Genomic DNA, 21,119 nt, shown 5'->3' with positions numbered 1-21,119 from the left:
CATTTTTTATTTTGGGTGCCCATGCGCACCTGCGCACCAGTTATGTGCACCCCTGATAATAATGTTTATTGTCCCCAAGGGGAAAATTGTCTTCACAAGGTCTGTTCACAACAAAAACAACATATCACAAGACAAAGACATGAGGTCCCCACTGTACACGGAAAACCCTCCTATGGACGGGGCAGTTGGTTTAATGCCGCGATGGCTGAGGGGACAAAACTCCTGCTAAAACGAACCTTTTTCCACTTTAAGGTTCTGTATCTCCGACCAGATGGCATGAGGTCAAAGTAGCGATACAGGGGATGATCAGTGTCATTTGTTATTGAAAGTGCTAAGCGTGTGATGGCCTTATTGTTCATATCAGCAAGTGTGAGTATGGGAAGTCCGATGATTTTGGAGGCAATCCGGGTGATACTGTAAAGTTTGTTCCTGTTAGGCATGGACAGTATGTTGAAAAAACATGCGGAACAATACAGTAAAACGGGTTGAATGATGCTTTTGTACAGTAATAGCAGAAGATGAGGGGCAACAGATAATGATCTTTAACTGTCTGTGGTCTATTACTCAAAAAATTGTGAATCCAGTGGATGAGGAGTGGGGGGATGCTGAGGTGATGCAGTTTCTTGATCATGTGATGGCGTTGAATGGTGTTAAAGGCAGAACTAAAGTCAACGAAAAGAATAGAGGCAAAATTGTCCTTTGATGAATCCAGGTGTTGGAGAAGGGGATGAAGGAGGCATGCCACAGCATCCTCTGTCCCCCTCTTGGCCCTGTAGGCAAACTGATACGGGTCCAGCTGTGACCTGACAGCTGGCAGGATGATGTTCAGTATCAGTCTTTCCATAAGTTTCATCATTATTGATGTTAGTGCAACAGGTCTATAATGGTTAGGTTCTGAGGGGCGGGGTTTCTGGGGTACCGGTATGATGGTGGATGTTTTCCAGAGGGTGGGTACAGACACTGTCCTGTAGGATTCCCAGAAGATGGAGTGAAGGATGGGGGAGAGCTCCATGGCACAGAGCTTGAGCGCCTTCGCCGAGATGCCATACGGCCCTGGTGCCTTGCCAGGCTTACACCTGGCCAGCAGCTGTCGTACATCCTCCTGGGTGAAGGGGGGATGTGAAGGCTCCTGGAAGGGGAGGGCTCCCAATAGTTCCTCACAGGCAGCAGAGTAGTCCTGACTGTCAAACCGTTTATAAAAAGTATTCAGTGTATTTGCAAAAGTGGTAGGATCTGGAGTTGTACAGTTATTTTGTCTTGTCTCACCACCGGTTATAATTTTGACTTTATTGAAAGCTAGACTGTTTTTGTATTTGAGTTTTGCATTAAGAATTTCATTCTTAATTTGCCCATCGATAATTTTGAGGGCGGCCCAATCCTGGCGTTGAAATGCCCTCTGCTTTTCTCTGAGACTATGTTTAATATGAGGAGTAATCCATGGTTTGGAGTTTGGGTATTTTTTTATTGTCTTTGTGGGTATAGTGGTGGTGATACAGAACTTGATGTAGTCGGTGATCACGGAAACCTTCTCATCCAAGTCGCCTTGGAAGACGTCCCAGTCCGTGCATGCCAGAGAGCCCTGCAGCTGTGCGATTGCGTCCTCCGACCACTGGGGGGCGCAGTGGGTCTGCGGTTTGGATCGCTTCAGCTCCAGCTTGTAGTGCGGAAGCAGAAAGACAATGTTGTGGTCTGAGCGTCCGAGTGGAGAGTGCGCTCTCGCACTAAAAGCATCATCAATATTTCCATAACATGAATCCAAGGTACGTTCTTTCCTCGTGGGAACGTCCACATATTGATGGAAAGAGGGCAAAACCCCCTCGAGTCTACAGCTGTTATAATCTCCCATAAAGAACACCGGGGCTTCAGGGTACCTAGCCATCAGAGAGTTAGCTGCCTCGGCTACCTGCTCTGCTGCTATCCTACAGTTGGCTTTGGGATGGATGTAAACACACCCGATGACCACAGTTGGGAATTCTCTTGGGAGATAGAAAGGGCGAAGTGACAGGGTTAGCATCTCCATGTTAGGTGTACAGACTGTGTTGTGGATCTTGATGTTGTTACACCACCTGTTGTTCACATAGATGCAGACCCCCCCCCCCGCCACCATCCTTGTCCGACTGATCTGTCCTGTCTGCCCGTATGACGGTGAAACCGTCCAGGCTGACAGCAGAGTCCAATATGTCCTCATCGAGCCAGGTTTCAGTCAAGACGATGATACAAGCCTCCTTGTAGGCTCTCTCCAGACGGCACGGGCGTGTAATAAGTCCATCTTGTTCCTCAGAGAGCAAACATTGGCCAAGATGATGGAGGGGAGATGGGGTCTGAAGTGACGCTTCCTCAGTCTGGTACGGACACCCCCCCGTCTCCCCCTTTTCCTTGGACGGATCTCCGGTGGTATACCCACCGGTCCCATTTTGCAGAGGATAGAGGACCGTAGTTGGAGAAGATCATCCCGGCTGTAGGTGTAGCTGAGTGTTCCTCCATAGCCACCGCTAACCCCCGTTGCTAACACTAGGCTAGGCTCGGGGGCCACCGCGGAGCTGTCATTAATGATCCAGAGGATTATAAATATAATCCAGGTTATTCTGTACATGTCCAGCATGATGTGCGTTTAGCCAGATAGTGGGGACTCAGACAGAAAGACAGGACGCAACGTTAAACAAACTAAAAGACTAAACAAAAACTAAACACATAAGCGAACAGACCCGTGTCGTCGCAGCAGAGCGTGCGCCGTCAGTCAGTCACATAGACATGAAAGGGGGCTTGAGCCCCTGCCCTTTCACCCGTTGGTAAAAAAGGTGCCCTCTCCAGAGTCCAGACCATGGATCAGAGGCGTATTCTCATTGGGGCCAACGAGGCCATGGCCCGGTCTGTAAAACCCTGCTCCCCCAGGGGGAAAAAAATCAACATAACAACATTAGCAGCCCCTCACCCTTTAAGTCTCCTTTAGTTTTCAAATGGGGCTCATTTGCATTGGGCCGAATTGTTAATGAGTGGCCATTAGAAAGGTTTCGCCTTCAAACCGGTTCTCCATTGCACAGAGACGAGCACCTCTCCATTCAGAAATGTAATAGAACAAGAACCGTCGTCCTGAAACACCCTGCCCCACGTCTAAACCGGCGGCCTCGGTCTGCGAAAAAAAAATGGGGCAGTGTGTTTTGGGACGAGTGTTCCGTTTTCCACCTGGAATGGCTCGGTAATTCTCAATAGACTTATCAGCCGTTGTTGTGCGAACCCCCCGTTACACTCAATGTAAACAGGAAGTAAACGAGGGGGGGAAATGGCGTTTGGCCACAGACGGGATTAAAACACTTATTTTTTGAATAAAGTAGATAAGACTACTTATGGGGCGGCCATAGCTGAGTGGTTAGTGAGACAGCCTAGGGAGCCAGAGGCCCTGGTTGCCCCAGGTACGATTCCAGACCAGGCCAGCAAATGTGTCGATGAAATGAAATTTGTCCCTGAGCAAGACTCTTAACCCCTAATTGCTCACAGGCTCTCATTGGAAACAAGACCGCAAGGACTTTCATGAACTGACCTGTTAAAGGACTTAGACTTAGACTCTCGTAGAGATAAATGATTTCAAAATCGATAAAATACATCTACGAGAGTCTTTATCTAAGGCTACTTAAACTGAAACTGCTCATTTTACTTTGTTAACCATTAATTCATACTGGATTGTTAGGGCAGGCTGGGTGGTTGTTGTGGCTGTTCTTGCAAAGATTGTTTTTTGTCAATGTGATCAGGGCAAGAAGGTTAGATCCCACTGTTGTAGAGTAATATGCTGAATTGTTCATATAGTTCATCAGTGACAGTAACTTTTGTATGAATATTGTTCATGTTTGTGGAGTTATTTTTTCAGCATAACCCTCGATTCATAGTGTTAATTTAGAGGGGTTGAGGGTTCGGGGGAGGGGTTGAGGGTTTAGGTGGGTGGAGCAGAGCTGATGATTGACAGGCAAATATGTCAACTGCGACCTCTAGTGGCAAAGATTACTTTTGACATTGCAGTTGAAAAGGCTTTAGAAATGTGAGAGAAAAACACCTACAGTGGATCACTGGAGTGGAATTTTCAGTTAAAACGTTTTGTACACATTTGAAGGACCATGACAAAGACTTTGAATGTGTTGTAAAAATGAACGTCATGAAACCTTTAAAGTCTAAAACATATTAACAAACTTGTACTTGTACTCGTATTCATTACTCAAACAATTGAAGGGGACCTATGCGTCATGCATAAATGTTGCTTAACCTCTCCACCAGGGCTGCCAAGTTTCAGGAAAATCTAGGAGTGAGACTTTAGTGTCATCACATGCACGCGGACCACACATGCACGTTTTTTTTGTGTATTTTTCCCCTTTTATTTCGGGTTTTTGTTACTTTAATTCGGTTAATTCTCTATTAGCTGTGAAGGGTCTTATTTTCATGTGTAACGATAAAATGAGAGCAGTGAGAGGGGGGAAAAAGCTTGTGAAATGGCGTGTGAAGAGGTTAAATTGCGTGACTCCGCACTCTCAAAAGGTGAGACTTGGCAGCTGTGCTCTCCACTAACAGTGGAATAACAAGTTGTGAAGCCTTTAGATTTTGTTTTGAGCTCGGAATTGACATGCCCAAGCTCGGAATTGACAATTCACGAATGTGAAACTCTGCCTATGCACACACACACACACACACACACACACACACACACACACACACACACACACACACACACACACACACACACACACACACACACACACACACACACACACACACCCGCACAACCACACACACATTACATTACATTACAGTAATTTAGCAGATTCACACACACACCCACACACCACACACCACACACACACGCCTTTTTGCATTCTAAACATATAGTCGGGGATCCAGTCACCGAAAATTTGAGAGGACCTGTGATGTCATGCTATACCTTTTTTGTGTGTTTTTGGGGCGGTGTAGCCGCCCCCTATAAGTGAGTTTTGGACACCGACCAAAAAATTTGTGTACCCCCTAACCCTTCCATTGTTAATGCAAATCGATACTTTTTTCATATCAGCCAATCACATTACAGCTAGTGTCATCACCACTAACTGTGATTGGCTGACTTTGCAAATTCAGGACTGTGATTGGCTAGCGAAACACATGACACATGTGCAGCCCTATGAATAGCAGTATGGACTTTAAAAAAAGTCATTTATACTTTTTTTAAAGTGAGTCATGTTGTGATGACCACACACCGCCCACTTCACACTGGGTGTGATTTTTTCTATTAATTTGGTCATTAAGGTCCACAGAATGAGAGGCCTGCTCTGCCGGAAACATCGCGAAAAAAAGTTATGGCCATTTTTGTATAATGAAGCCTTTATTATTTTGCCCATTTTCGCCTATAGTAAAAAACTAGGTTTCTTTTCTTAAAGTGCTCAGTAGGCTGTCAATAAATGATTCCCAGATACACAGAACACATTATGTGAACAACACCAAGTCCAAAAATACACTCACAAAGCCTTTCCAAATGATTTATAGACATTTTTGGTACCAAAAATGCACCCGTTTTTTGCATTTTCCCCAATACTTTCATCTTTACTTCAATAGTAATCAACTTTGCTATGGGTTATGACATCAGCCAATGTCTCATTCTTTTAATCAATCTTTATAGTCATTCCACAATTTTTTTTAATTAAAATCAGCCCTAAATTAAAGGAACTGTGGTGACTTTATTACCCTTATGCTCAAAATTCCCAGAGCCTTTTTCACTTCTTGAACACACCTGTTCCCCCACAAAAGAAATGTGTGCCATGGGTCATGACATCAGTCAATGACTTATTCTTTTCAAATATATATCAGCAAATATTTTGATAACTTTAGTTTAAACATTTTTTACATTATTATTAATTTCATCATGCGTCTCGCTAGCCAATCACAGTGCGTCTGCGAAGTTTGAAGTTAATTGCATCATGTGTCTCGCTAGCCAATCACAGCACGTCCTGTAAAGCTTAGCCTATGGGCATGTTTTCCACAGCATGGCGTCACAGCGAAAGACAGATTTTCACGACGGAAAGAAAAACTTTCACCACGGATGGGTCTGTGGTATCTGAAAACCACAGAATTAAAGGTTCTACTGCACTTTTGTGGTTGCCAACAACGCCATATTGTAGTCAGTTTGATGTTCCAGAGATGTGTATGAATGGTTGGATAATGAATTGAGGCATCACTCCAGGCAGTGAGGTTTCTTGCTTAGTTCCGATTTATTGCATAGCATAGCACAGAGTACACACAGCTTTCTATGGAGACCCTGAGGTCCCCACCATCGGGAGGCATACGATAACCCGACATCCCATTTCTCCGACTATGTGGCATCCGTGTGCGGTTAGGGTTAGGGTTCGGGTTTGGTATAGGGTTAGTATTGGAAACGTCGGAGGCATGCGCTGTCGGAGGAATGCCCTGTCGGACTAACGTATTGCACCCCCCACCATCGGCCCTTCGGCCTCTGAGTGGCACACACCGTTAGTTACATTTCAGCCCATCTTTTATAGCAGTGGTGGTCACATTGAGAATAAGAGGAGGTACATATTGGGGTGTGTCGGCCCTGAAAGGTGGGACCCCAGCTCCCCTGGCCCCCTACTTTGCAACTGTATAGAGCCAGGAAGGGAAGGGTGCCTTGATGACAAATGCATAGACGCTCTGTCTCCTAGGTAAAACAATAGGAATGCTAATTGTTCCCCCACCCAGCCAGGGCCAGCAGCCACCTCTCTGTCTGAATACACTCCTCTGTCTGTACAGTCCAAAGTAGACTTGTAATCTTATAGTAATTCTAACACGTGGCTTTAGATTTGTATGTTATGTTATGAAATATACAACAGGTCCTAAACCCTCTTATAGGAGCACAGCCCAGCACAGCCTACTAGAGCTTAAAACAGCCTATTAGAGACCAGTAGAGTCTAGTACAGTACAGCCTAGTACACCCATGACTAGTCCAGCCTTTTGGGAGAACAGACTAGGGTGGTATAGGCTATACTAGCATGGAACAGGCTGGACTAGGCTAGACTAGGTTGTACTAGGCTGTACCAGACTCTAATAGGCTCTATTAGGCTGTACTAGTCCCTTGTCAGCCCTGTAGATACTCAGACCATTGGGATTAACCACTGTGTACACGGGCAATAGCTTGTGTGTGCACAAACTCTTGTAGACCATAGTACAGATCTGCCTTTTACAGCCTAATAGAGCCTAGTACGGACCAGCACAGCCTATTGGAATTTAAAACAGTCTATTAGAGACCAGTAGAGTCTAGTACAGTGAAGCCTAGTACACCCAGGTCTAGCCTAGTCCAGCCTTTTGATGGAACAGACTAGGGGAGGGCGATATAGGCTTTACTAGCATGGAACAGACTGGACTAGTTAAGACTAGGTTGTACTAGGCTGTACTAGGCTGGACTAGGCTGTAATAGGCTGGACTAAGCTGTAATAGGCTGGACTAAACTGTAATAGGCTGGACTAGGCTGTAATAGGCTGGACTAAGCTGTAATAGGCTGGACTAAACTGTAATAGGCTGGACTAGGCTGTAATAGGCGGGACTAAGCTGGACTAGGCTTTAATAGGTTGGACTAGGCTGGACTAGGCTGTAATAGGCTGGACTAGGCTATAATAGGTGGGACTAGGCTGGACTAGGCTATAATAGGCTGGACTATGCTGGACTAGGTTGTAATAGGCTGGACTAGGCTGTAATAGGCTGGACTGGGCTGGACTAGGCTATAATAGGCTGGACTATGCTGGACTAGGCTGTAATATGCTGGACTAGGCTGTAATAGGCGGAACTAGGCTGGACTAGGCTGTAATAGGTTGGATTAGGCTGTACTAGGCTTTAATAGGCTGGACTAGGCTGTAATAGGCTGGCTCAAAATTCTGGGAATTTTGAGCATAAGGGTAATAAAGTCACCACAGTTCCTTTAATTTAGGGTTGATTTTAATATATTTTGTTTGTGGAATGACTATAAAGATTGGTGAAAAGAATGAGACATTGGCTGATGTCATAACCCATGGCAAAGTTGATTACTATTGAAGTAAAGATGAAAATATTGGGGAAAATGCAAAAAACGGGTGCATTTTTGGTACAAAAAATGTCTATAAATCATTTGGAAAGGCTTTGTGAGTGTATTTTTGGAGTTGGTGTTGTTCACATATGTGTTCTGTGTATCTGGGAATCATTTATTGACAGCCTACACAACCTACTGAGCACTTTAAAAAAAGAAACCTAGTTTTTTACAATAGGCGAAAATGGGCAAAAAAATAAAGGCTTCATTATACAAAAATGGCCATAACTTTTTTTCGCGATGTTTCCGGCAGAGCAGGCCTCTCATTCTGTGGACCTTAATGACCAAATTAATAGAAAAAACACCAAAAGAAAGTATAGCATGACATCACAGGTTCAACCCATTTTCAAGAGCTTTTGGGGCGGTGGATCCCCGACTAATACGAACAGGAGGGGCCAAAAGTTGGGCATTTCACAACAACAGCAACAGTGCTGGGAATAAGAGACTTCACTTCAAGACTTGGTTTGGGATCATTCCTGTCTACGGCATGATGATTAACTGTAAAGATAAACGGAGACTGAGGTTTATCCTCTTCTTTGTTACTGCCAGCATCATCATCATCATCATGAGATTCCCAGGGACGCACAGACTCATCCTGACCCCGCGTCTGGACCAAACCCTGTGTCCGCGTCTGGACCAAACCCTGTGTCCCTGCCGTACCACTGCCCAGAGCATCACCCCTCTGAACAACACCAAGCACTTTCTGGTCTCAGCCTACATGGATCGCAGGGTGAAAGGCTGGGATTTACGCATCATTGGCATATTCAGGAGAGACTCAATCGTACCCCTTCACTGTGTTTTCTGTTGTTGTAATGGCAACTTTTCCATGCACAACAGCACTCCGGCTGGGTTTGTACCCGTCAACAGTTTTGATTTTCCCTTTGAGACTATGGATGTCATGTGTCGGATCCCCGCAGGGTGCAAAGCCAGCCACGTCACCCTGTCCATTCATCCAGACAGCATGGAAGCACTGCAGCAGATCTTTCTCCCTATAGGTAGGCCTATTACAATTATTGCATAATCGTCATAATCGTTTCCATGTTGAAAAATGTTCACACATTTTCAAATACTAAAAAAAAGCAGAAATAGCAGATCTACAAGCTTACAACTTTGTGACGCGTTGTAAGCCTGTAGATCAGCAATTTCTGCTATTTTACATGTATACAATTATTAAATATGACAATAATCTCTTTGTATATTTCAGTTATTTGTCATATCTGCCCTGTGCACTTTTTAGTTATGAAGCCTAAAAGGCAAACAGAAATTGTATTTGTATTCAAATGTCCCAATGTTCCAAAGCCAAACACAATGAAATTATTAATCGCAATTATTTGAGTGACAATTAATCGCCAACTTAAATTTGTAATCGTGACAGCCCTACCTATAGGTAACTGACTTTTTTTTCGCACCTTAGCTAATGTCCATAGTATATCATGTACAGTATTCATCTGCTGCTATGCTCACGCACCTTTAGATCTTATCTCATGTACTATGTGTAAATATCAGTGGTGGAAAAAGTACTCAAATTCTTTACTTAAGTAAAAGTGCCAATACTGCGATATGGAAATACTCTGTTACAAGTAAAAGTCCAGAATTAAAAATGTACTTGAGTAAAAGTACAAAAGTATTGGTATCAAAATGTACTTAAAGTACCAAAAATAAAAGTACTACAATATTTGAAAATAGCAGATCTACAAGCTCATGCAATGTGACACGTTGTGAGCTTGTAGATCGGCTATTTTGTATCTTTCATAATATAATCATTTATATCTGCAAAGTAACTAGTAACTAAAGTTTTCAAATAATTATAGTGGAGTAAAAGTACAATATTTGCCTCTGAGATGTAGTGGAGTAGAAGTAAAAGTATTGGAAATTGGAAATACTCAAGTAAAGTACAGTACTTAAGTAAATGTACTTAGTTACTTTCCACCACTGGTAAATATGTAGAGAATTTGTTTGTTTTCTTTGATTGATCTCTCTTCCGCCTTGCCCCCCCCCCTCCCCTTCTTCTATCCTTTATTTTTTCTATGGAAATAACTTGTGTCCGACCGATATAGATTTTTGTGACTGATACCAATAACCGATTTTAGAGAGGGGGCAATCACTGATAACCGATATGCAACCGATATAGTGCATTGTTGAGCTGGAATGAAAACAGGCCTTTTCTGTGTGGATTGTGCAACGATTTTGCACCGATATGATTATGCAATGGTACAGTCACATTAACAGTAGTACAGACAGCTGCTTTCTTGAACCAATGTCTTTATTCAGAAATATTAATGTTTACAAAATAAAGTCTCATTTTTGTTATCATTAGGGCTTTGATGCTAATTCTCAACATGATGGATGCAGCTGCAGAAGTTGTAGTGCTTAAAGGAAAGCTCAGTTTGGCTTTTTTTGCGCAGCAAAAAACAAGATAAAAATTAAAATAAATTAGACATGCACCGATTGAAAAATCCTTGACCGTTTTTTTATAAGTCTGACCTGCCGATATACCGGTTTTACCGAGACCGATGTTCTATCTAAGAACTGGAAATCTAACTAGATTTCTTTCAGGACGAATTTTGTGTATTCGCCAATACAGAATACCAATAAGATGAAACCAGGAAAAGAACACTTATGCCATATCACAATAGTACAATATCCAAAATCACAGATGATATCCAGTCTAATATCATGATATGGCTATAATATTGATGCCCTAACTATGTAACGAAAGGCCTAAAGTGATTACAAAAACTAGAAAAAGTGCTCCTCGGAGCACAGGTCTCCGCCAGGTCAGGTATTGTGGCCTCCTGGTGGCGCTATAATAGGCCAATGTGAAAAGGGTGCCATTTCTTCCTCTTTCGCCTTTCAATCGGACACTGCATTCATGATTTGAGGCATTTTGTTCAAAAAAATGTGTTTTGCTAAATTAGACCTGCTGGTGACGCTATAACAAGCCATTGTGAAAAGTGTGGCATTTCTTCCTTGGCCTAGTGGGAAGGTATGCACACAATTTCACGGCAATCGCATGCTGCGTTGATGATTTGAGGCATTTTGTTCAAAACGAACCAATCCTGACAACTTTGGAAGACAATCTTAGCCAATCAAGAGAAAATCGGACAGATCCGTGTTGATCAAATGACTATATAGATACTGTGTACCGATTTGCGTGAGGTTTTGGACAAAATCTGTTTTGCACAAATCGGCCTCCTGGTGGCGCTATGACAGGCCAATCTGAAAAGTTCGGGGCAGAGGTTAGGCCTTGGCATCCAGGGAGTGTGTGTGCACAGTTTCGCAGCGGCCGGGCTCACGGTGCCGGAGATTAGCTGTTCACAGACAGACACAGGGACGGACGGACAGACGGACAGGGGGTAAAACATACTCTCTCGCCATGCCTTTCGGCCTGGCGGAGACAATAAGAAGAATTTAAAAAAGAATACTACTGTAGCCTATATAATTAAGTAATTAGTACCATTACTGTCATGGCTGTCACTGTTATAGGGCTGCATGATTATGGCAAAACGTATGGGTCCATATTGAGATCAGTTATTACAATTATTATTTTAAAAATCTTTTTTTTTTACAAACAAAGAAAAACAATATTATCTTGTTTTGACTAAAAGCAAAAATAAATAAATAAGGTTTTCCCATTCAGACACATAGCAGGACATGTCACTCTAGTCTCTTGCCTTTCAATGATTTCAAAGGCAAAAATTACCTTATGTCACTATTTTGGCTCGTTTCAACCTCTGGGACTTAAAATGTTACACTACTCTCTGTTGCTCAGTGGACTTTGTTAAATTTTTGGATGAGTCTTAACAAGCCTTAATAGGCTACAGCTGGATAGATGACAAGACGTCTGTAGGCACATAAATTATATAGCCTCGTAAACCCTCCCTCCGGAAATCTCATTTTCATTTGATGTGTGTGTGTGTGTGTGTGTGTGTGTGTGTGTGTGTGTGTGTGTGTGTGTGTGTGTGTGTGTGTGTGTGTGTGTGTGTGTGTGTGTGTGTGTGTGTGTGTGTGTGTGTGTGTGTGTGTGCGTGCGTGCGTGCGTGCGTGCGCGTGCACGGCTTCCAACAGCAACTCAAAAAGGTGTTGTGATCATGATATCATCCATCTATCCATCATCCATCATTTATGTAGCCTCCGGAAATCTCATTTTCATTTGATTTCAAATCACGCACGCACACACACACACACACACACACACACACACACACACACACACCGCACGCACGCACGCACACACACACACACACACACACACACACACACTCCCCTTTTTGCATCAGATACACACGAACACACAACAGGAGGGGCCAAAAGTTGGGCGTTTCCACAACAACAACACCACATGAATTATGGATGATGGATGGATGTTGTTGGAAGCCACGCACGCACGCGCGCGCACACACACACACACACACACACACACACACACACACACACACACACACACACACACACACACACACACACACACACACACACACACACACACACACACACACACACACACACACACTCCCCTTTTTGCATCAGATACACACGAACACACAACAGGAGGGGCCAAAAGTTGGGCGTTTCCACAACGACAACAACACATGAATTATGGATGATGGATGGATGTTGTTGGAAGCCACGCACGCGCGCGCGCGCGCGCACACACACACACACACACACACACACACACACACACACACACACACACACACACACACACACACACACACACACACACACACACACACACACACACACACACACACACACACACACACAAACTAGAACTGGCTACAATAAAAGGGACACTTATTGGCTGTTTCTTTCTGTAGCATGCAACAGCATTTGCAAAACAAATCTGTCACTGAAAGTAAAAGTAACTTCAACTGCATGGACCGTCTGAGAAGCCTGGTGATACACTGTTACTGCCTTTAAATTCTCCGTGATTGACGGACCGACAGTCACAGCATTGACTAGGCTATAACTGCGGCCAGCATTATGGAATATAATATATTCCATAATATATATATTCGATATATGTATCCTTATATTTCAAAGGTAATCAGCACCATCTGTATAGGCTGTCACTATCTCAACATGCTAATGTTTACTGAGTCTACTCGCACGACTTGACCATCATGCTGTTGCTGTGCAGTGCCCATGCAGTATCAATTTGACCGGCATAAAATCAGAATTTATGACAGTGACCGGGCCGGTCACCGATGCGGCAGGTTTGATATAAAACCTGCTATTTTGATCGGCGGCCGATTGATCGGTGCATCTCTGAAATAAATCATTTTTTCCTTTTTCATATCGGGGAGAAATGTCACCGATACGATATGATCCAATGTGACCAAATAAGGCCATATCGGTCGGACACTAGAAATAACAAAAACGATAGAACAATTGTTTTACTTCTGTAACCCTGTGATGTGACAATGAAGCTGATTCTGATTATAGGTAACCAAGAGAGCAGCGGGACAGAGGAGATAAAGCCCCAGTTTAACTTCACAGTCTGCATCTCCACCCTGTATGGAGACTACAACAATGTGCTTCAATACACACAGGCAATAGAGATGTACAGGCTGCTCGGCGTGGGCAGGGTGGTGATCTACAACACCAGCTGTGGTCCAGATCTCGACCGCTTGCTACACAGTTACAGCCGGGAGGGTTTGGTAGAGATGGTTCCCTGGCCTATAGAAAAGCATCTCAAACCATCGCGGCAGGGATGGCAGTATAAAGTGGGTGGAGGGGATCTGCATTACTTTGGCCAGCTGACCACACTCAATGACTGCATGTACAGATACATGGACCGCTCTCGCTATGTCTTGTTGCATGACATATATGAGATTATAGTACCGTACCGGCAAAACAGCCTAATGGCCCTGATGGACCAGCTCCAACAGCAGGAACCAAAGGCAGGGGTGTTCCTTTTTCAGACTCATTTATATCCAAGTTTCCACTTTGAGCCCAGTGGAAAGTTCCACCTGCCCCAGTGGGAAGGGGTGCCAGGAACAAATATTCTGGAGCACATCTATCGTGAAGATCAAATGAGTTATGACCTCCGCCGCTACAAGATGATAGTTCAGCCAAGGATGGTGGAGCAAACATCAGTGCACGGAGTGCTCAAGAACTTCGGGAAAACCTTCTTGGTCCCTTCAGATGTGGGTCGGGTCATTCACGTCCGCAATCAAACACATACCGGCCAAAAGAACAAAGAGCAGCTGCACGTTGACACCAGGCTGTGGGATTTTCATGAAAAGCTGATCCCCAGTGTGGACAAGGCCCTAGCAAGAATAGGGATGCTGAAGACAAAAGTATTGAGATGATGGAGCATGGACGCAGCTGCACAGACTAACCCGTACAGCAAACAATCTTAAATGAGATTACCTGCACTATGTGATTTTATATCTGATGCTATTTGATGTGATTTTAGCCCTTGATGCTCTGTTTCATCCTTTTAACCAAGATAATGAACACACACACACGCACACACACACACACACACACACACACACACACACACACACACACACACCCCCACACCCACACGCACACGCACACGCACACGCACACGCACACGCACACGCACACACACACACACACTGTACAGGGATTAAGAAAGAGCACCAGAAACCACGTATACTATAGAAATCTAGCTAGGCCCTCAGCACTTGGACTGCCTAGCATGGTGAAAGAGCTTTTAACAGGTGTAGACAGGGCTGGATTTAGGGTGGCTGAGGCCCCTTTGCTTATGTTATTGCTGGGCCCCCCCCACACCATAAAATTACAAGCTACAGTACAACTACTCCAACCAGAATTTACGACCAGAAACACATGCATCTCAATGAAAGTATAGCAATTATTGACACATGCAAGACTGTTCTCTGAGGGGCAGATAAACTAGTATGCATAGGCGATTTATATATGAACATATATTTTTATATATATATGCACATATATATATATGTGACATGTTCGGATTTGGCCGCCTGCATATGTCTCTACATATATGTACATATGTATCCATATATGTGGCATATATGTGGACATAATATAAGCTATATATGAGACATATATATTTTTTTAAACGTTTGTAGAATTCAAGTACTGTATTAAGTAAAATCTTGAGCTATTTTTTACTTTAGTGGAGTATTGCCAATTTTCAATACTTTTACTTCTACTCCACTAGATTGTACTTTTACTCTACTTCAAGTATTTGAAAACTTTAGTTACTAGTTACTTTGCTGATATAAATCATTATATTATAAAACATACATTAACCACTTTAGCCCTATTTTTATACTACCAATCTACAAGCTCTGCTATTTTCAATCATTTTAATACTTTTACTTTTGGTAATTTAAGTATATTTTGATGCTAATACTTTTGTACTTTTACTCAAGTAAAAGAATTCTAACAATGTTACAAAATAGTCTACAGTACACTGACTGCGTCATGTGCGCACATTCTGAACAGAGTTATGTCCTTAAAATGTATCTGAAATTCTTTAGATAGATAGACCTTTAATTCAGTCGTTCAAGGCAGTACAGTTATGAACACAGGGCAGACACAGAAAGGAAATTGATACAGCTATAGGAGTAACAAATAATAGGCGACTAATACGAATTCACAGGAGAAAAAGCCAAACAACAGACAAACAACTATAGGGACATGTTTGTATGATCCCTTTAATCTCTGACCTGTTCGTAGAAGACACTGAAGCGTTCCACGATGTAATCCATGCTGTTACTCCAACGTTTTACAGGAGTCAGCAAAACCTCGAATCCCTAAACAGTTATTTAACCCATTTAGACCAAGATCGCATCTGTGAGTCATTTTTAGATTTCTTTGGGCTATTCAAAAATAGCAGATCTACAAGCTCATAGCGCGGCACTGAGTGCCGCGCTATGAGCTTGTAGATCTGCTATTTTTAAAAAATCATGAAAATGTGTGTAAATCTTTTGAAAATGTATATTTTTAAAATGAACATTTTTAACTCAAATCTTTGCTTCTGGGGATTTTACTCACAGCTCGTTGCATCGCGACGCATTGTGAGCTTGTAGATCGGCTATTTTCAAACATTTTAGTACTTTTACTTTTGATACTTAAGTATATTTTGATGCCAATACTTTTGTACTTTTACTCAAGTAACATATTGAACACCTTTTACATAACTATATTGTGGTATTGCTACTTTTACTTAAGTAAATATGTGAGTACTTCTTCCACCTCTGTATATCTCCATGCTATGCCTCCATGAGTCAGAAAACAGTTTCCTGTTTCTTGTGTTTGACAAAGTGATGAGACCACAGCACTGTGGTTCTACAGAGACGTCTGTCTTCCTGTCATTCAGCGTTGTAACTCTTTAGCTCTTATGGTTATTAGTATTTATACTGCATTGTCCCCTCTGGTGTGCATGTTCACCACTCAAGACTGTTACTGTTCTATCTTACATACAGTGCATAGTACAGTGCAATTTTACACAAAAGTAAAATGATTTGGTTTTGGTTCCTCGTCATCATCAATAATACAAAATAAGAAAGATGTAACAAATCTACAAAATATAGCATCAATAGTGAGAAGAAAAACAAACAAAACATGTTTTGCAAAAATAAAAAAGTATTCATACAAATTGCATACTTTGAGGTGCTTGAAGCTGCTGTGTGCATGGTTCATACTTCTAGATGTCATCCACGCATGCTCTGTATTAGGCCTACTGACTATATATTTGGTAGTAGCGCACAGAGCATGCATGAACAGTACATGCACACCCACACCAATGTATGCACGCAGACAGAAACTCATACATGCATAAACACAAACTTAAGTATCAAAAGGAAACATGACCACTAGTGATGTGTGCTTGTGGTTTGGAAACACAGCAGGCTGTTTCCTTTGTGGACAGTGAGGACTTTAATACAGCCTGTAGTCTTCAATGTAGATTGTAGGTTATTATAATAGACTGTTTTCACTCATAATGCTGTTTAATGTCTTTAAAACATTATAGAACTAGTCAACAGATGATGACTGGGTTTGCTGCATGTCAACATATCACACTGGACATCAAATATTTTTTTGAACACTAGTACTAGGTCTTTAATATTTATTAAATAATAGTTCTACCATAACATGAATCATAAGGTCTTTGACATCAACTTATTGTCCTTGGAATATTAGAGACACTGATTTCACTCCCTCGTCATTTTGATATTCTAAAACATACATGTGAAATCAATGTGTGACAGGCAGGGTATTTTACTGGTATCACGTCTGTCTGTCTGTCTGTCTGTCTGTCTGTCTGTCTGTCTGTCTGTCTGTCTGTCTGTAGGTAGGTGTGTCTGTGAACAAGATAACTCAAGAACGTGTGGATTTACAAAAAAATGTAATACTGGATGAAACGACAGTGGGCCACGACATTTACTAAAGAAGAAGTTGGAGAAAAAAATGATGAGCTCATGACATGGGTGTACAAACCCCCCCGCTGCACACACACACACACACACACACACACACACACACACACACACACACACACACACACACACACACACACACACACACACACACACACACACACACACACACACACACACACACACACACACACACACACACCATCACCCTCCTATTTCCCTGTCTCACATCAAATATATAAAGTTAGTGTGAACAGGAAGTATAAAGGTATTTCAGAGACGTTCATCACAGCAGAGATGGCTCGTATCTTTCCTTGCGTTCTCCTCTGTGAGTATATCACTATTACTAGAAATAATGAGCTACAGTAGTATTTTAACCATTATAATGAAAGAAAATGGTGGCTCTGCAAAGCTAGACTATGTACGTCACATAGCATGAGGTCAAACCTTGTGTTTGTAACTCATGTTGTATTTAATTCAACCTGAAAACAATTATCAAAAATAAATAATATCATAAATACAGATATGTATGCATAGCTTGATAATATTGTCTTATAACATGTTTTTCAGTGTTGAGTAGCTTCATCTCCAATGGACACAGTCATGGTAAATATTGATTTAATATCAATTATCTTTATTCACTCAAGAGTCATATTTGCCACACATTTCATTCTCTCAATCAACTCAAGTAAGCAAGCATAGCAGTTTACTATTATGTATAGTCATGTTTTGTGCATCTTGTGATAGTGTGATCTTTTGCTGCCACCTTGTGGCTTTAACATGGAATTGTGTTTGTCTGTCACCTTGATAAGTGATACTGCCTATGCCTAGCTCACTGCAACTTGTTGTGTAGTCTGTATCCTGAAGTCTCCATGTAAAGATCTGTATAGAAGTCATCTTTCCTGTCTTATTAATGATCAGTTCATCAGTATATTATACATGTAGAGATGTGCCACTTTAAAACTTCACATGTCCTGCCATCGCCAAGACAGTACATTTTCAGGGGATTCCCAGGGCAATAAGAGGGACAAAAAAGGGCATTTAAAATGGTGAATTATTTTGATGATCACTGCTTTTATGATGCTAATTAATTTGAGCAACTGGTCAAATCACCTTTCGCCTCATAATGAGTCTGACACCACCTTCAACACACATTCTTTTGTTCTCATGTATATGGATGTCTGTTGAAGGGAAAAATGGGGGGGTGTAGTGACAACTTCTTTTCAGGGGCAAAACAGTGCATTTTAAGGGCAGAAAAGGGAGGAAATGCATGCATTTTCAGGGCACTTTCAGGGAGAGAACAGTAACGTGTGAAGTTTTGAAGTGGCACATCTGTACTCAACTTGCTTGTTACTGTGAATTAGTGACAGACAGGCTGTTCTATAGCATTTGGTTTGATTCTACGTATGTGTTTGTGTTCTATGTGTTTGTGTAGAGGAGCCAGATGCTGTTCTGACCCTGGAACCCAAATGGTCCCAGTTATTTACTGGAGAGACTGTTACATTCACATGTGACATGAGAGAAGGAAAGAACACTGACTGGTGGTATAACATATACAAGAAAGATGGTTTTGAATATATCACAAACAGTGTTCGCAATAACTTTACATTTAAAGCAGAGTCAATTGACAGTGGTGAATTCCAGTGTACAGGTGTTCATAAAGAGATGCAGGTCAGAAAAGAAAGTAATGAAGTCACTTTGATTGTATCAGGTAAGTCATATCATTATACTTATAAATCACTGCCATTATGTTTAAGATAGCACTCATATACGAACGCTTTTAATTATGGTTCTCTGCCCATAAAAGAGTAAAGCATGTACAATAGATCTTTTAGTTTTTCCACACATGAATTACCAGGATATGCTGTAAAAGGGTGGTGAGAGTTCTTATGTTGACATTTTAATTCAAAAAATACTAAATGCATTTTGGAAATAATTTTTTGATGAACAAAGCTTTTCAAAACTTTTCTATTTTCTATTAATGTGACATATTTGACATATTAATGCCAGTTAATGTCCTTAATGAAAAACACTACAACATGACTGCAGCATAGTTATAGTAGCGATGGTCAAGCTCTGAATGGCCAGCTGGTTGTTTTCAGGGAGTAATTATCTATATCAATCAGTATTTTCAGTATTACTAGTAATTATTTGATCAGTAACTCTTTTTATTGCTGTGAATATTTATTTACCATAGAAATGTTTAAATTAATACATTCGCATGGTAGAGCTATATCCCATGTCTCTCTGGGCATATCAGCATATATTTTTTTAACTAGTTTCAAAAATAGGTTGTGTACCTATGAGATATTAATAACCTGAACTCGCTTGTCCGATAAGACCCTGCTCACCAAGGCTTACGTTTCAATTTGAGGAAACTGATCATGTAATATTCACATTTAAACAATCATGAATTATTGATGACACGGCAGAGCAGCCCCCGGCATACTATAGGGAATAGTTCACTAGTACTGTCTGTCAGATAATGGTTCATTGTGATGTGTACCATTGGTTATCAGGTTTGAAACAGCGGCCCAACATGCAACACATTGTTAGTACATATAAATGAAGAATCGTAGATACTTTAGAATAAATGTCCCATCATTATGAACTATTAACTGACCTTTGCAAATCAAACATTTGATAATAATTAGCTGTCAATTTATAAAATAACTCTTGTAAACAGTAATTAATGATGAACAGACTTTAGAATAGTGTCTCAGTAAGTTCTTTATATCATTATGTTATTAACATGATCTTAAAAATATATTTTTTTACCAATAAATAAAGAGTTTGTTACTCACTTTTCTGCTGGGTGGTTGTAATACTGTAGGTGCAGGGAGGGTGCTGTGTTGTTGTAGTACTGTAGGTAAGGAGGGTGCTGGGTGGTTGTATTAGGTGGCTGAGAAGAGAGAAGAGGGCTCTGGTGTTGCCTTTTCCAGGGATGCTGATGTTGAAATAGTACCATGAATACACGCAACAAGTTTCGAGGCAATACGTCCAATATATTTTGAGATACCAGACATTGCATGAAACATACATAAATATGACATACCAGTACAGTAAACCATGTTTATAATCCAGAGAAATGTGCTTTCCAACAGACAAACCTCAGCCTGTTCTGAGTGTGTCTCCTCAATGGTTGAGTCCTGGAGCCTCAGTGACTCTGAGCTGTGATGTTAAAGAATCATCTGAAAGCTGGAGGTTCTACTGGTACAGGGCTATTCCATCACACCACTACTACGCTTATGAGCTCTTATCTGGTAGCCACTATGGAACTGTAGGAGGTTCCTACATCATGCATGGTCCTACAGGCACAGGAGGATATGTGTGTGAAGCTGGGAGAGGATACCCAGTTTATCACACTAGTTACAGTGTACCTCAGTTTGTCTGGTCTGGTGGTGAGTTTGAGTCCTAAATCATTGTTATTTCTACTAGGTTGTTTTCTCTAGACAACCTACTTACTCACAATTCCTCCCATTTTCTCTCTCTCACATTCTCTGATCTAGTTCTCACCTTTCTTGAGTTTGAGTCACCATGTCACTATATGCACTGCTCTTTATTTGACCTCTGTTCCTGTGTTGTGTTTTAGATGTCCATTCTTCAGTTTCCCTCAAAGTGAGTTCTAACCGAAC

The 21,119-nt window shown here is 41.7% G+C and overlaps 1 protein-coding gene across 1 annotated transcript; it reads left to right on the top strand.

Moving 5' to 3' along the window:
- Positions 1–8,567: 8,567 nt before the first annotated feature.
- On the top strand, positions 8,568–18,940 carry LOC311047046 (uncharacterized protein; the record flags this gene model as incomplete). The annotated part of the gene is made up of 3 exons (XM_084059629.1): positions 8,568–9,072; positions 13,529–14,385; positions 18,920–18,940. The coding sequence occupies 3 exons, from the start codon at positions 8,568–8,570 to the stop codon at positions 18,938–18,940; spliced, it is 1,383 nt and encodes a 460-aa protein (XP_083915755.1).
- Positions 18,941–21,119: the final 2,179 nt, after the last annotated feature.

Source organism: Gymnoscopelus microlampas (assembly GCF_963454915.1).
Source record: "Gymnoscopelus microlampas genome assembly, chromosome: 6".
Lineage (NCBI taxonomy): Eukaryota > Metazoa > Chordata > Actinopteri > Myctophiformes > Myctophidae > Gymnoscopelus > Gymnoscopelus microlampas.
This window is presented reverse-complemented; position numbering and strand designations above follow the sequence as displayed.